Source organism: Engraulis encrasicolus, chromosome 1, assembly GCF_034702125.1.
Source record: "Engraulis encrasicolus isolate BLACKSEA-1 chromosome 1, IST_EnEncr_1.0, whole genome shotgun sequence".
Classification (NCBI taxonomy): domain Eukaryota; kingdom Metazoa; phylum Chordata; class Actinopteri; order Clupeiformes; family Engraulidae; genus Engraulis; species Engraulis encrasicolus.
This window is the reverse complement of record NC_085857.1, coordinates 40,261,308-40,275,911: the sequence shown is the minus strand read 5'-3', so window position 1 is coordinate 40,275,911 and position 14,604 is coordinate 40,261,308. Positions and strand designations below refer to the sequence as shown.

The window sequence follows — 14,604 nt, the reverse complement described above, 5'->3', positions numbered from 1 at the left end:
CTATCGTGAGTAATAACAAAGTTCTTCCTTTAAAATTCTCTGGTAATAAAATCAAGCAAGAAGGGCCGAGTTGCCTGCTTCTTGTTTTCTGCTGCAACAAAGAAATGTTTCCCAGTTGATTTGTTTCTCCTTTCCAAATAAATCATTTTCATGTAAATTATAATGTGCATTACCAAATGACTGTAAAATGCCAGCTATCAGTGCATGTCAACAACTGTGGTGTTGAAAACTTGAATACTGGGTTAGGGATTCCTATAAAGACTTTACTTAAGATATCATCAGAGGAACATTAGATACAATTTTTCAAACAAACGGCCATGGCCTGATGACTCCATGGAGGTAGTTGGTCTAGCATCTAGAAAGCCTATTTTACTTACATATCACATAGAAATCAATATACTCTGTTTGAGGCAGACCTTCGTGTGTGGAATGGATTAATAAATGGGTGTGTCCAGATAAGATGTGTGGAGGGAGGGCTGGGCACTAGAAAAAAAACCAATACGTTCTGAAGACCGAGAGTGCACATTTAGACTAATTTATAAAACCCGAACTCGTAGGCCTAGGTTAGCATATGTCTGTGCAAATGCGGGTACTTGAGCAGTAATGTCACCGTTTGCAACTTCAAAACATTTACAAGATTGATGTTTTTTATTTGTAATGTTCAGCTGTACAGGTGAAACGTAACAAAATGTCAGAGATAGTAAAAAAAAAAAAAGATTGATAAAATGAAATGAGATGATCTCAATACATTTTTTTCTTCAAACACCAGTTGCCCTTCCCTCTTGTGTTGTGCTGCTGAGGCATTGGAATAAAATTCACATAAAAAAGTGAGGTATCCTCCACGCTCCTTTTCTTCACTATGTGTAGGGCGTCATGTCTAAGTGAGAAGAAAAGTCATAAGACCCTCTTAGATGTGGAAGACTAATAGGTGATTTTGTTTACATTGCCAGTAGACTAATGTTTCAACGTTAGCCCGTGCTCTAACTGCTCTAAATAAGAGCACAAATTAATCTTCCACATCTGAGATGCTTGAGGGATTTTTCCTCTCACTTGGAATAAAGTTCACTCAGGCTGAGGTCAATAGAGGGGAGGCCGATACTGCACAGCCAGGTATCGGATATCGGTATCGGGGCCAAAAACTGGTATAGTGCATCTTCCACATCTGAGATGCTCCGATGTGTTCAATAGAGGGGAGGCCTGCCTCCTCGATTGGTACCGGAGACGTAGCCGGATACACCATCCTGATTACACGGTTGGTCAAAGCATGAAGGCACATCAGGAGGTCAATAGAGGGGAGGCCTGCCTCCTCGATTGATAACGGAGACGTAGCCGAATACAACATCCTGACTACACGGTTGGTCAAAGCGTGAAGGCACATCTGGAGGTCTGGGGATCTTCAGCACCTCTTCCACATATGGAGTGGGGTCCGGGAAGACCTTGTCAAACACCAAGTCCACCAGCTCTTCCTCGTAACCTGGAATAGAATCATCCAATTAAAAATGAAACATTTGGTACTAACTTGTTTTTTGGTTATTGGTTGCTATTTGTTTTAACAAAATCTATGTTAGTTTTTGAATATGATTCATTAACCTTGCATGATTTGAATTTGAAACAATTCCTTGAAAATTAGTTTTCTAAAACTTGTCCGCATGCATTTCCCAAACACTTACCATACGTTGGCTCGACCTTCACAGGCTTGTCTGTGCATTCTCTTGTCTGGGACTTGAGAAACGCCACCCTGAACAGGGGCTCACCATCAGCTGAGGTCGCTTGGGGACGGCCTGAGTTTTCATTAAAGTGCAGCGCTGCCAAATACAACCTTGGAGGGAGATCAAGCAGGAAAGTATCATCATCAAGTACACAGTAAGAATCCTTCCCCTCCCCTTCCTTTACACATAATAGTAACATAATAGAAAAGAAAACCTTGTATTGTCATTACATAGTGCAACAAAGATTTGAAGCCCCCATTTTCTGTTGTGACCTAGGCCAAAGGTCTTTATTTTGTAACGCGTTGAGTGCTTTGATTTGACTATGCTTAAATTCATACAAACATTTGACAATTTCTATAACATATTTCTTGTGTTAAGCATTTTCCTAACCTCCCACGTAATAACACTACCTTTAACTTTCCTTGAGCAATATAGACAATATAGGCAATAAAGTGTGTCTTCCATGTTGACATGTACCTGCATAGAAATCTTTGAAAAGAAAACATCTGCTGTTTGGGTGCGAATCGCTTGCTCACACTGTGGAAGTGCTGAAGTGAAGTTGTGTGGGGATGAGGGCTGAGTCTCTCCACATCATTCAGAAGCTTTTTGTTCATTAGTGTCTTGCTCAATTTGGAGACAGCTGGTGATCCTTTCAGAGACAAAAAGAGCCAATGATAAATTCACGGCAAAAACACGTATTTGCAACAAATGTAAACCGTGTGAGATGCTTACGCCAGTTCAACAGGTTACTTTCACTTGTGAATACAGTCATCATTGCACACTCAGAACTTCATGCAATATTTTATTTAACCAACCTGATTGAATAAAATAGGTAAAACCTTTCAACAAGTGAAAAACGTATGTTTACCATAGTTTATTAAACGTTTACAACACCAACTACAAGTTCAAGGATCTCTCGTGTGAACGCACCAGCTGCCAGCCATTTATCTTCGTCGCCCGTATGCGGAGGATGCAGACACTGAGGAAATCGTGGGTCGTCGTGGACGTGGACGTTCTGGATGTGGTTCACGATTGACATCCACTTTGCCATTTTCTCCGGTCCCGTAGTGGAGGTCTCTGCTGTCCAGTACAGGTGTTTTCTTATGGTGGGGAGCCATTTCTTCACTTTTCTGCAGTTCTTCTTTTGTGATATCACTTTCAGTTTCCTGGAAAGCCCTATAACAATAACATCAATAAAATAACAGATTTGGACATGCCCATAGACAGACATTATAAAGCCAGTTGATTACAAAATCCAAATTAGCCAAGTAACGGAGACAGCAGCAAACATAAAAAAGTTGGTGAGGACCACTCTACTTTACTGAAGACTATTCAGAAAAGGGGCTCAATGTTCAAAGTATTGCACTTGTTCTTTAACCCTCTGAGGTCTAAGGCCTTTCAGAGGCTTTTAGGCTGCTTGCACCACCCTGACATTTTCAAGTATTTTCAGCTAACAGTAAGCATCTATGCAAAAGTGGAATATATGGTTGTATTGTGAAAAGCCTGACAAGAAATAATCTGAAAAAAAATTGGATGTCATACAAACATGTTTTATTTAAATTGAGTATAAACACAACTGTACAAAAAAACAGGGTTCAGACGTCTTCAAAAAGTTCAAGAAAACACACAATAAATATATCTAGCCAAGACTTTTGAAGTTTGAATCTTATAAACAAATGTGTTGGCAGCATAAAAGTGAAAAGGGCATTTAGAAACGTTTTGTTGTTTTCATACAAAATGCAAAAAAGAATGACTTATGTCACTGCCACTGCCTGTCTCATTTGAATACTAATGAGATAGGTGTGAAAAACCTCTAATGGCCCACACCCCCCTGTCAATCCCCATGTGCTCTGATAGCCCCAACCCCCCTGTCACTCTACGTCTGCTGTGTTTACCCTACCTGAAAGGGGCGTGTTGTCACCTCTGAATAGCCACTCAAGCACTGGTACTTTACATGTGAATAGCTATAGGTGTGGCTGCTACAGGCAGAGAGTACAGAATATGCGAAGATTTCTTTTCACTTTCTTTAAATTGGGCCAGCTATATAATTTATTTAATATATATATATTTGAAATCTGGAAGGTCTGAGGTTTCTAATGGTGTAACTTATGTGTTTCAATGACAAAACCTCACAGAGTTACAGATTTGTTTTTAGAGACATGTCAAATTGCCCTCTCAAGGGCACTTAGACCTCAATGGGTTAAGATAGGAGACCTTTATGAGACTTAAGGTTGAGAATAAATGAAGATCCCTTTGCGCTGTAGATGGCGGTAGCGCACATCTTATGCAAGCCGCTACGAAACGCAACAGAGAGAGAGGAAGGAGGGGACAACTCCAGAGAGGTTCTAACCAGGGAGGTAGTATAAGAACTGGAGAGAGTGAATAAGTCCCGCCTCCAGTCATTTCAATGGGAAATGCTAGGCCACTGAATTCAGCCAAAATTGAACGCATTTTTCAGTCGTTTCCATCACCAGTTTACTCAGCCAATTACGTACCATGTTAATGACTGACTTACGATTGACCAGAAAGATATATGGAAGACGGGCATTGGATGCATGGAGGTGCCCAACCACACACCTGTATAGGTATGTGTGCCCAACACTAAACTCGCGCACCCACCAACCCCGTCCACCCTCTTTGAGCGAAGTGGTGGTGGAATTGCGACGAGGAAATCCCTTGCTAATCGGCGAAGCTTATCAGCCAAATCCTGACCCCCTGGTTCTAACGTTATAAGTAAACCGGCAGTGACAACTCCCCCATAGGAGAACAAACTTGAACCCAATCCTTTGCATTGGGTAGGCGGAGTTTGATTTCTTTTACTTACCGTTTTTAGATATGTGTAATGTCGTATCTGTACTGGGCAGCCCCAACAACACCAAACAACATCACAACACACTAGGGCTAGGCAAAATAATCGATTTAATTGATAATCTATCGATTTAATCTAAAATTCACATAATCGATTCACAGGGCACAAAATCGATGTTTTGGTTCTTTTCCTTTTTGTTTAATTTAGGTCTATGGAAAATACCCAGTAGGTATTAGTCAATTAGGCCTAGGCCTACTTATTACAAATTAGCAATCTGTTAACACTGTCAAGCCACAGCCCTTTGACATTTTTATATAAAAATAGGCAACAGCATCTTTTGGGGGAAATCCTGGCACCAAGAAGGGAACGGATTGAATCGATTCGGAATTAATCGAATCGAATTGAATCGTGATTAATCGATTCAAAGCCCTAAGAATCGAAATCGAATCGATAGAGGAACATGGCTGCAATACCCTGCCCTACAACACACCACAGACAACATACCTTTTTCAATGTGTCCGACATCATAGTAGTGTGTGAAGGCAGCCTCTCGCAGGAACTCCTCTATCTCGGGTCGAGTCTCTGTGACGACGGTGTCAGGTCTCACGTCATGATCCTTCAGCAGAGTGAGACTCCTTCCCAGGCCTTTTACCTCCATGTTGTCAACGCCACCGCACGTACTGCTCTAGTCACCAATTCAAAAGTGCAAAAGGAAAGATTAGGAAACCAGCTTGCTTTGAATATGTAACATAGGCTCTGTTGTTATTACGGGATTGTGCCTCATGTCGTTCTCTCTGGGCTTCTAAAAATACTGTAGAGAGAATGTTTTTGGATTCATGAACTTGGCTGCCTGTCCCCAAAGGGGATGAATTAGGACTTTAATCTTGCTTGTTTCTTATGAATGTGTCATTTTGAACATTTCTTGTGTTTTAAATGTATTGTTTATCTGAACTGCCTGTTTGCATACAATACCCTTGTCTCCTTCTAAAAATGACACATTGTTTGAGTCTCATGTCCATTTGCAGAAACCATCTATGATGAAATACTATATTACTATAGCCTCCCTCCCAGCATTCTTTTTTTTTTTTACCTCAACTAGCTGAACATCGATGACTTTGTTATTTCTGAGGTCCATCATGGCGTAGCTGCCAAACCTGGCAAAGAGGCCTACCAAAAGAAATAGAATATACACACATTACAATTTTTACACCATCATGAAAGGCGTGACGTTTTCCATGTGCGTTACGCCCTTTTATGGGGGAAAACAGCCAATGCAAGACAATTCACAAGAAACTGAGCATTTTAAAAGATACGTTTTTTAGATATTCAATTTTAAATTTCATCCTAATTCATATTCTGAGGTTTATTGTATTCCAAGCTGATTCTGTAATATGTAGAGCCAGAAAAGAGCTTTCAAACAACACCACAGACATCTTTTTGTGACTTACACTGACTGATATAATCAAGGCTGAATGTATAGTGTCCTACCCTAATTTGTAAACCTTCGCTAGTCTGTTTCTCCCTTAATATTCATGTCAGATTCAAACCAATGCAGTTCTGGGGTGCTACCTTGCTACTAAAAAGGCACACCAAGTATGATTGAAATCCGGGTCGGTCGGGTCCAAAATTGTCTGATTTCACGTGAAATGACCCATTTACGAGCAAAGTACCCGGATGGCTTTCATGAGTATAGGACAAACAATAAGTATGGGGCACATGCAACATGGCAAACCCATAGATGGTAGAAGGAATGTATAGTGGAAACACGCTTCTGCCAATGGGACAGTGTCAAAGTGCAGAAAAATGAAAAGGAAAAATGACACTCCGAACCAGCAAACTATGATGCAGAACACAGGGTCAGTCATGGTTAGAGCACTGGCCTTTAGATCAGAGGGTTGCAGGTTCAAATCCCACCCTTACCAGAACCTTCATCCATGGCTGAAGTGCCCTTGAGCAAGGCACCTAACCCCACATTGCTCCAGGGACCGTAGCCAGTACACTGAATCTAATAATAAATACTGTACTATATCGCTTTGGATACAAGCGTCAGCTAAGTGTAATGTAATAATGTAATGTAATGTGAAAACACACATGTACAAGCTACAATAAGATTCTCTCAGATTCTAAGACGTTCCATCCATACATTTGATAGACAATAGTGCAAACTAAGACATAATATCAGCTGAATGCCATTTATGAACATTGAAAATATTACAGTAACTTGTTAATATTAAGTACCTGGTGAGTCGGTCCTCATGCCACCTCCAAGGATGATGTTTTGCTGCTGTGAAAGCTCTGCCAACAGGCCGTCTTGACTCGCCCTCCACTGCTTTACGATAGCAGGTTCTATGTGCCTCTGGACGTACTTTTGGAAGGTCGGCCATTTGAATATTTTCAAGTTCATCGTCTTAAAAATCTAGAGGGGGTAAACACACAAAAAAGTGCCTGGTGAATTTTGGTTGAAAAGTGGACCCGCGTTCCATTCTGGCCCAAGGTCATTTCCTGATCCTCCCCCGTCTCTCTCTCCCGCTCGCTTCCTGTCACCATCTCACACTGTTCTATCAAATAAGGCATAAAAGCCCCATATACGGTATATAAAAAAAGAGCAATTCTGTCTTCAACCGTTACCTTTTCGATGTTGGTGAAAGATGCACCATTGATGTAAATGGCCGCAGCCAGTTGTAGGTTCCCTGCAGGAGTGCTTCCAAGAACAGGCTGGCTGTTCCATCGTCGAGAGTACTGACAATATTGGCAATTCTGCAGCACAGTCAGGAATGTGCCCCAACGTCTCATGCGGACATCTGCTTTCATCTTGCAGTCTGGACACTCTGTAAGCAGCTCCCTTAAGCAGGATTCGTAGACGATATACGTAGGAGTCTTTTGGACAGGTGTAGGGGGCTCTGCGCTGTTACAAATGATAAGTATTTGGCAAAGAGTGTTAATCAATTGTTTTAATCCTGCAAGCATGTATAAAACCCCCAGTCACACTACTGAATTAGGAAGAGAAGATATGAAACAGAAAACTGGAATGGGAACAAGAAAACATGCATTTGGCACGAGTCAAAGTACAATCTAGAGACTAATCCGTCTCCTCTCACAGTGTCACTGTCACCTGTCATAATAAAGGTTCAACCCCCCCAAAAAAGTCCCAAAAACTCACATCACATTTGCTGACTCAGTCTTGATGGTCACCGTCTCCCCGATGTCCATCAATGAGCTGCTGTCCAAGAGGTTCTCTGCTTCCTCCTCCAGGTCCAGACGTGGCCTCTTGCTCGGTCGCTCGTAGGTATCGAAGGGAAATCTTTCGACCGTCTCCGGTTCGGTGCTGGCACAGACATCGCTGTGAATCACAGACGAAATCGGTGTGTCTGTCACAGAAAAACGATGGTTACTCAAAAACACACCAAATGGCAACTAATGTGCCTTGTGCGGGAAGTAGACACGGACTATCGTATAGTACCTGTGCTTCTGCTGTGAGGTGGAAAGGTGTCGTCAATAGAGACTTGTATTCCAACGGTGGATATTTCTGGTGGGTCAGTCTGGCAAGACACATCTTGAACGCTGGCACACTGAGGTTTGGAGGGACAGGCCTGAAAACTCAATTGAAGAGCAATAATTACAAGATGAATTTTAAGATGAAAACCGAAAACTACAGCATATACATAAAAGAAACACAGGAGCCACAAGTACAGGTACAGGTCATACAAGTCCATGCATAAAGGCAGTTCACATTGAAACAGCTCAGGACCATTTAAACATTTTAGCCCAAGCCCTTTTTGGGAAAATATGCCTTCTGCCTATTAAATCCTAAATATATCAGCCTCTGAACCACATCCAAACATTAAATACATTGTATTTAAAAGACAGGACCGTCATTTTGCATAAAAACGTGTTTATTCAGCTCTAACGTACCCACATTCTTAATGGGGACTGCTCGTTTTTCCGACACACCATTGGTCCGATGCGTCATTATTCCGAAAATTTCCCATCTATCCTACAGCACTTAGTCTTACAGACCTTTTACCCGATGAAATGAAACCCTTTGTCCCGACAGTCCAATGTTCTGACTAAACGCTGCTTTAGTTTAGATTACTGTCATCTCTGATATGCGCAGTGGTCATGCAGCTGTCTGTGGCAGGATAGGGTTAGGGAAAGTTTTGGTCAAGGCACAAATTTAAAACTCAGAAACATTGCAATACTGACAGGTTAGGCTTAGGAACGGTTTTGGGTAGGGCACAACTGAAGAGTTCAGATGCGAATCCCCCTAAGTGCCTTTTCAAAAAATGAACTTAATTCATTTTTATTTAATTTAATACAAAGCTATCAAATGTGCATATTTTTTTATTTTATTTATGTAATATAACTATTTATATGTATTATCAAGTACATGAATGTAAACCAAACCAACAAAGGGGTTCTCTAAAAAATATAGAAGTGCAGGTCTTCAGAAATGGAGTTAGGGGTTTTTGCATCTGAACTCTTCAATTGTAAAACTTGGAAACATTGCATTAATGACAGGTTAGGTTTAGGGGTGGTTTTGGTAAGAGCATAGCTTGACCAAGCGCAATCTATGAGCTCGTCGCAGCCCATGCAGCTGAAGTATTTAGCACCGAGGAAAACAGGAGCAGGACCTGGAGAATTATGATGACCGACCCCAAACAGCCATTCGTCAGAACATTGAGCTGTTGGAGCAAAGGGTTTAATTTAATTATTTCGAGTTAATGGGCTGTAGGATCAATGGGACATTTTCTGAATATAGACGCGTCGGACCAAAGAGGCGTCTGAAAAATGACATGCTACCATTTTTAATAGAGGACCCTCCTCAAATCTCAAGAGCCTGAACGCAGTGTAGTATATGTGTCTCCAGAGTAAAATGGGTTAAAATCAGCATCCATGGGGCTATTCTTTCAACCTGCAAAGAAGGTCAAGCAGAAACTTTCAAAAAACTCAAAAGCTCAATGGATGCAACAAATGTGAATATCCTACCAAATAACATGTCTTGTGTGAAAATATGTATTGAGTTCATTATGTCTAACTGTTTAACTTAAACACTTATGGTTTCCTTTGCCTTAAGACATGTAAAAGTTTTTATCTTTTACCTGACATGAAGACGGAAGTAACACCGTCGAAACATGTCAGGTAAAAGATAAAAACTTTTACATGTCTTAAGGCAAAGGAAACCCCTAAGTGCTTGTGTGAAAATGTTACTTCAAACTGTATGCATGTGTTTAATAATTTAAACAATGTTTGATTTCAACTTGATGAGTACGCCCCATCACAAGGCACAAGGTTTTTTTTTAAATTATTTGTGGTGCAAAAAGCCACAGCACAAGCCTAAAAGTCAAAACAAACCTTACCGCAACATATCCGTGTTGTGGTGGCGGATTTGGCTGTATTTCTGCCAATGAGAAAGAGAAGATGCTCACATCTTCATCTGTTTTGGGGTCCTCCTGAGCACGGCTTTGAGCAGCTTCCTCTGTTGTAATAACCCATGGACATAAAGGCACATCACATGATTACCTCACACGTAGAGATCAGACTTGTACGAAATTCCGAATTGAATACATTGAAATTCAAAGTAATGCCATAATACTAAAACTTGGTGGTGTCATTACCTTGAATTTCTTTGAATTTAATCTACACCACCTATTGAGAGTACGGGTGGTTGACGTTTGAGGGCGTAACACACACACACAAAAAAGATTTTCCAATTCCTGAAAAAAATGATGGAAAAAATTGAATAAAATAGAAAAAAATTAAGCACTTATTGGTCCGTGGAATTTCGCCTTATTTTTGCCATTTTTGGGAAAATGTGTCCTGCATCAACACATTGCATACGCATGTCACACCGCAGGAAAATGAAGTCACACCACAGGAAATACACTGCATTATGGCCATTTTGTATGCATGACTGACATCTGAGCTTGATAATGATATTGAATTTAATCTTAAGCTTAATATTTGTTTTCATTTGTAAAATAAACTTTTTTTCCTTCTATAAGAGCATCCAGTCACACCACAGGACACCAATAAATGAACCTAAGCATTGCGTGACAAAAACATTGCAATATGAAGACATATTAAGAGGTTAATAGTCACCTTAAACTTACACAGCACTCTCCAATAACTGAGGTACTGACTGACTAGGAGCCAGTCTTTAAGACCCTTGTAGTTGGCCTTGCAGCTGCCCATTCACAAACATTGACATACATGTCACCCCACAGGACGCAATTTGTGTTACGAAATTGAACTTGTAGTTAATATTACTGTCTTGAGTTTTTTCACATTCACATATCTTAATATAAAGTTAATATTTATGCAATCATACCAAATGCTTCATACGTACATCTTATTGTTGGTTAATTTATATTATATTCCAGGTTTCATTAATGTTACAGTCACACCGCAGGATATTTGACATGTAAACCTTTACATAAATCTTAACAAAAATGTTTCTTCTCATCTAAGACTAATATGAAACATAATGTACCACATCTTCTTTCATTGACATTTGTTTTTTAAAGGAAAAATAACAGTTTTGTAGGTTTTTAACCAATGTTACGAAAAAACAAGGCGTCACGTCAACCACCCGTACATAGAACACCACCACCTAGTGTTCATATTATGGCATTACTGTGAATTTCAATTCATTCAATTCGGAATTTCGTACAAGTCTGGCAGAGATTAAGTGATATGTGAATGTGTGTGTGTGTGTGTGTGTATGTGTGTGTCTGTGCGGGCCTGGATGTAGGCCTGGATGTAGGGACCTGGATGTAGTACTCTGGCATGCAACAGGGCATGTCTCAGTGAGCCAACAGTCCGCAGGGGCCAATGGTATTGGTTTCTTTTCTTCTATTTTCTAACACATTGGCCCACAATAATGCTTGGGTCTCTTTTTTTGAGTACAGTCTTTCCCTGAGCGTGTGTGTGTGTGAGTGCGTGCATGCATGTGTGTGTGCATTATGCTTCACCTGGCAGCTGACATTCTTCCATTGTTCTAAAGGCGTCATTTAGTAACGTCTCGGACTGACGTCTGGATTCCATCGACGCCTCGTCCTCCTCTGCACCGTCCGTGTCGTCAGGCTCCAGCAACGCTAGATTCTGTCCCCTCAGCAGCTTCATACCGTTGGCATGATAGGCGTCTGCCAACTCCTGCTGCTTCTTCCTTGCGCTCGAGTGGGTTGTGGTGATGCCAAATTTGCTCAGCCTCTCAAAGACCCCCTTCCCGGCGCCGGCGTACAGCAGAATGCAGTTGATGTAGTGTGCAAACGCGGCCACGCGGGGCTCCCGCCCCCTTAGGGCGATTGAGGCTGCGGCACAGGCGATGGGACGCGAGTTTTTGCTGACGCTCGAAAAGACGGAGAGCAGGAATGGCGCGAGGCGCTGAAGGTCGGCCTCCAGCCTGGGGAAGGAGAGGGACTTGAGGTCTTCTGGCGCGGTGCGCCACAGTAGGAAGTCACCGTAGGGGTTGCACAGCGCCCTGCACTCGCTCTCGAGCAGCGCCGGGACGATGGCTTTCAGTGCTTCGGAGAGCTCTTGGTGCTTGGTGATCAGGCGGATGGCCGCCTTCCAGTTTCTGTTGCTCATGTGTTTGGCCAGCCTCGACCAGACCTTGGAGGGGCGCGCGCCCGCGTCGTCGTCTTCTTCTTCTACTTCTACTGAGGCACACACTGCGGCGTCTTTGGTGGTGGAACTGGAACACGTCACATTTTTAGTAGCACACATTGTGTCTTTGCTGGTGGGTGCCTGAAAGATTGTGACATTTAATTTGAATGTTACCAGTTTCCTGTGGAAATGACAGTTTCACACACACACACACACCACCAAGGACAAGAAAACGAGTATGGACATTTACCGGTGCTAGTTCACTTTGATCTACTTGGACTAGTCTGGCCAAAAGAACTCAGATGTAGCGAGGATGCGATCTTGTGGACTATGCGTCTGTGTGTGGACTGTCATATCACTCAACAGGCAAATACAAGAAGAAGCAAATTAAGCGACCCACCACACACATACACCTGTCCCTCACACAGATGAACTAAGCTGAGCAGACAATACAAAAGCAACACACTTCCTGCCCCTTATACTCTCTCTCTCTCTCTCTCTCTCTCTCTCTGGGGGAGTGTGCATGCATTTACTGTAGAGAGAGAGAGAGAGAGAGAGAGAGAGAGAGAGAGAGAGAGAGAGAGAGAGAGAGAGAGAGATATTCAATGAGCAACACGGATAAAGCTACTTCAGTTCTATCCAGAGCGGGTTGCACTGTTATGGTCAGCGAATTGGATAACAGTAAAGATTGGTCTCGAAAAGTAACTAAACTTGCAGTGACTGGCTAGGTCCAGGATCCAACAGTAACTCTACACGTGAAAGTCTGTCAACCAGCGACAGTCAGACGAGAGGTATGGGCAGTTCTAGGCTACATATCTAGGCCCATATCTTACCTTAATCAAGACTGACAAGGCTCACTAGCCATGTGCTCAATAACACGCATTCTTTTCAAATTAGACCCGGGTATTTCTGGACCGTATACACTTGCCTCCGTTGTTGAATTAGGTGTTTTCGATGGAGTAGGTCCACAGTCTCCATTTCCAGCACTCGTTGTAAGTGTGGACTTCCCTTCTCTTTGTAGCCATCTCCCGTATACGGGCAGGTCTTTTTCGAGTCGATCTAAAAGCCTAATGCATACACGACAAATTCTGTTTGATTTTCCCGGTCTTTTTGTAAGCACTAATCCGACGCGCTGCAGTCTCTTCGCAATACTGGTTGGTTGATGAAGTGTCTTGAAAAGTAGGGTACAGTTGTTTAGTACACCATCGAGCCTCATGTATTTTTCGCAAAGACGACAATGATCTTGCACGTTCACTTCCATAACCACAAATCAATCGAATCGCCTCTTCATCAAAACAAACAAAACCATAGACACACACGTTGCACCTATTTCCGTCGCACTGAATACGTCACGTTCTCTTTTGCTCTGATTGGTCATAGATAATAGGCCTAGACCCTACCCTACAGAATAGATAATCATCTGGCTGATTGTTTATATCAGGGCTATTCAATTGGCGGCCCGCCGGCCAGGTGCGGCCCGGACGCAGCCCAGATCCGGCGGCCAGCCGCAAGAGTAAAAACGCCATTGGGGAGTCTCCAGAACAAATTAACATTTTAAACCCTCGCGGAAAGCAGTTAGTTTGTCTCCCTCTCTAACAGTTAGTCTAGTCTCTAATAGTTTTGCAGTCTCAATATGCCAGTTTGTGGGCTAGGCTATGCCTACAACAAATAGTATATTTTCAATAAGGCTGCGTCGTTGGAAGAGGTGCCGTTGCGCAACACGCAGTGTGCAGCACACGCTCGTGTGCCAATGCTGCATTGTGCGAGGTGCCTGCGTTTGAGATGTGTTACTGTTGCATTAGGTATGTGCTTCTTGTGGAAGAGTTGTCGACTGAAAAAAATGAGCAACTGCAGTCATGGAGCGTCTTACAACGGAGATATGAAGTTTAACACAGTTCATGCAACACGGAGACGAGGCGGCATCTAGAAGTTATGTTCTTAAAATAAATGAAATCTACAAAGTCTGACAAAACGACACGTCAGCGCTGATGAACATTTCACACTGTGCATTTGAACTGTGCACGTAGCCTAAATGTCCGTATCCACCTGAAAGAAAGAAGTGTGTGACCATCAAGTAGGCAGGGAACGCAGACGAGACCATCGGGCATGTGGAGAGGGAGAAGACGTTTAAGTAGCCTATTTTATTACAGCTGAATTGGAAGGTGTGGATGACAATTGCAGCATTGACTGGTTTTAAAGTGAAGCTGCAACCGGCGGGTTATGCTCTCTTTTGAGCCTCAACGTAGTTAGTCAAAGCAGTTAGTTTTGATTTTTGTTCCATTCTAGGTCTGCGCTATCCGTATCCCGCAACGGTAGGGGCAGCGACAGGACAGGAGTAGCGACAGGAGTAAACTAGACTTGTCTGATGTTTTGTAGCCACACAGACTCGGCGACAATGAAAACGAAACAAATATTTATGTCACATGCATTTTTGATGGCACTACCAGCCACCGCGGTAGTTTGGAAGAAGTGGATCAACGC

General features: G+C 42.4%; 1 protein-coding gene across 1 annotated transcript; it reads right to left on the bottom strand.

Annotated features, from left to right (window-relative positions):
- Positions 1 to 635: 635 nt before the first annotated feature.
- On the bottom strand, positions 636 to 7,875 carry LOC134451666 (uncharacterized). Its single transcript, XM_063202116.1, has 9 exons — positions 7,679 to 7,875; positions 7,147 to 7,423; positions 6,757 to 6,934; positions 5,609 to 5,685; positions 5,023 to 5,203; positions 2,640 to 2,885; positions 2,187 to 2,358; positions 1,671 to 1,819; positions 636 to 1,474 (listed from the first exon to the last, which is right to left on the bottom strand). Exons 1-9 carry the CDS (start codon positions 7,726 to 7,728, stop codon positions 1,284 to 1,286), a joined length of 1,521 nt encoding a protein of 506 aa, XP_063058186.1. The 5' UTR covers positions 7,729 to 7,875; the 3' UTR covers positions 636 to 1,283.
- Positions 7,876 to 14,604: the final 6,729 nt, after the last annotated feature.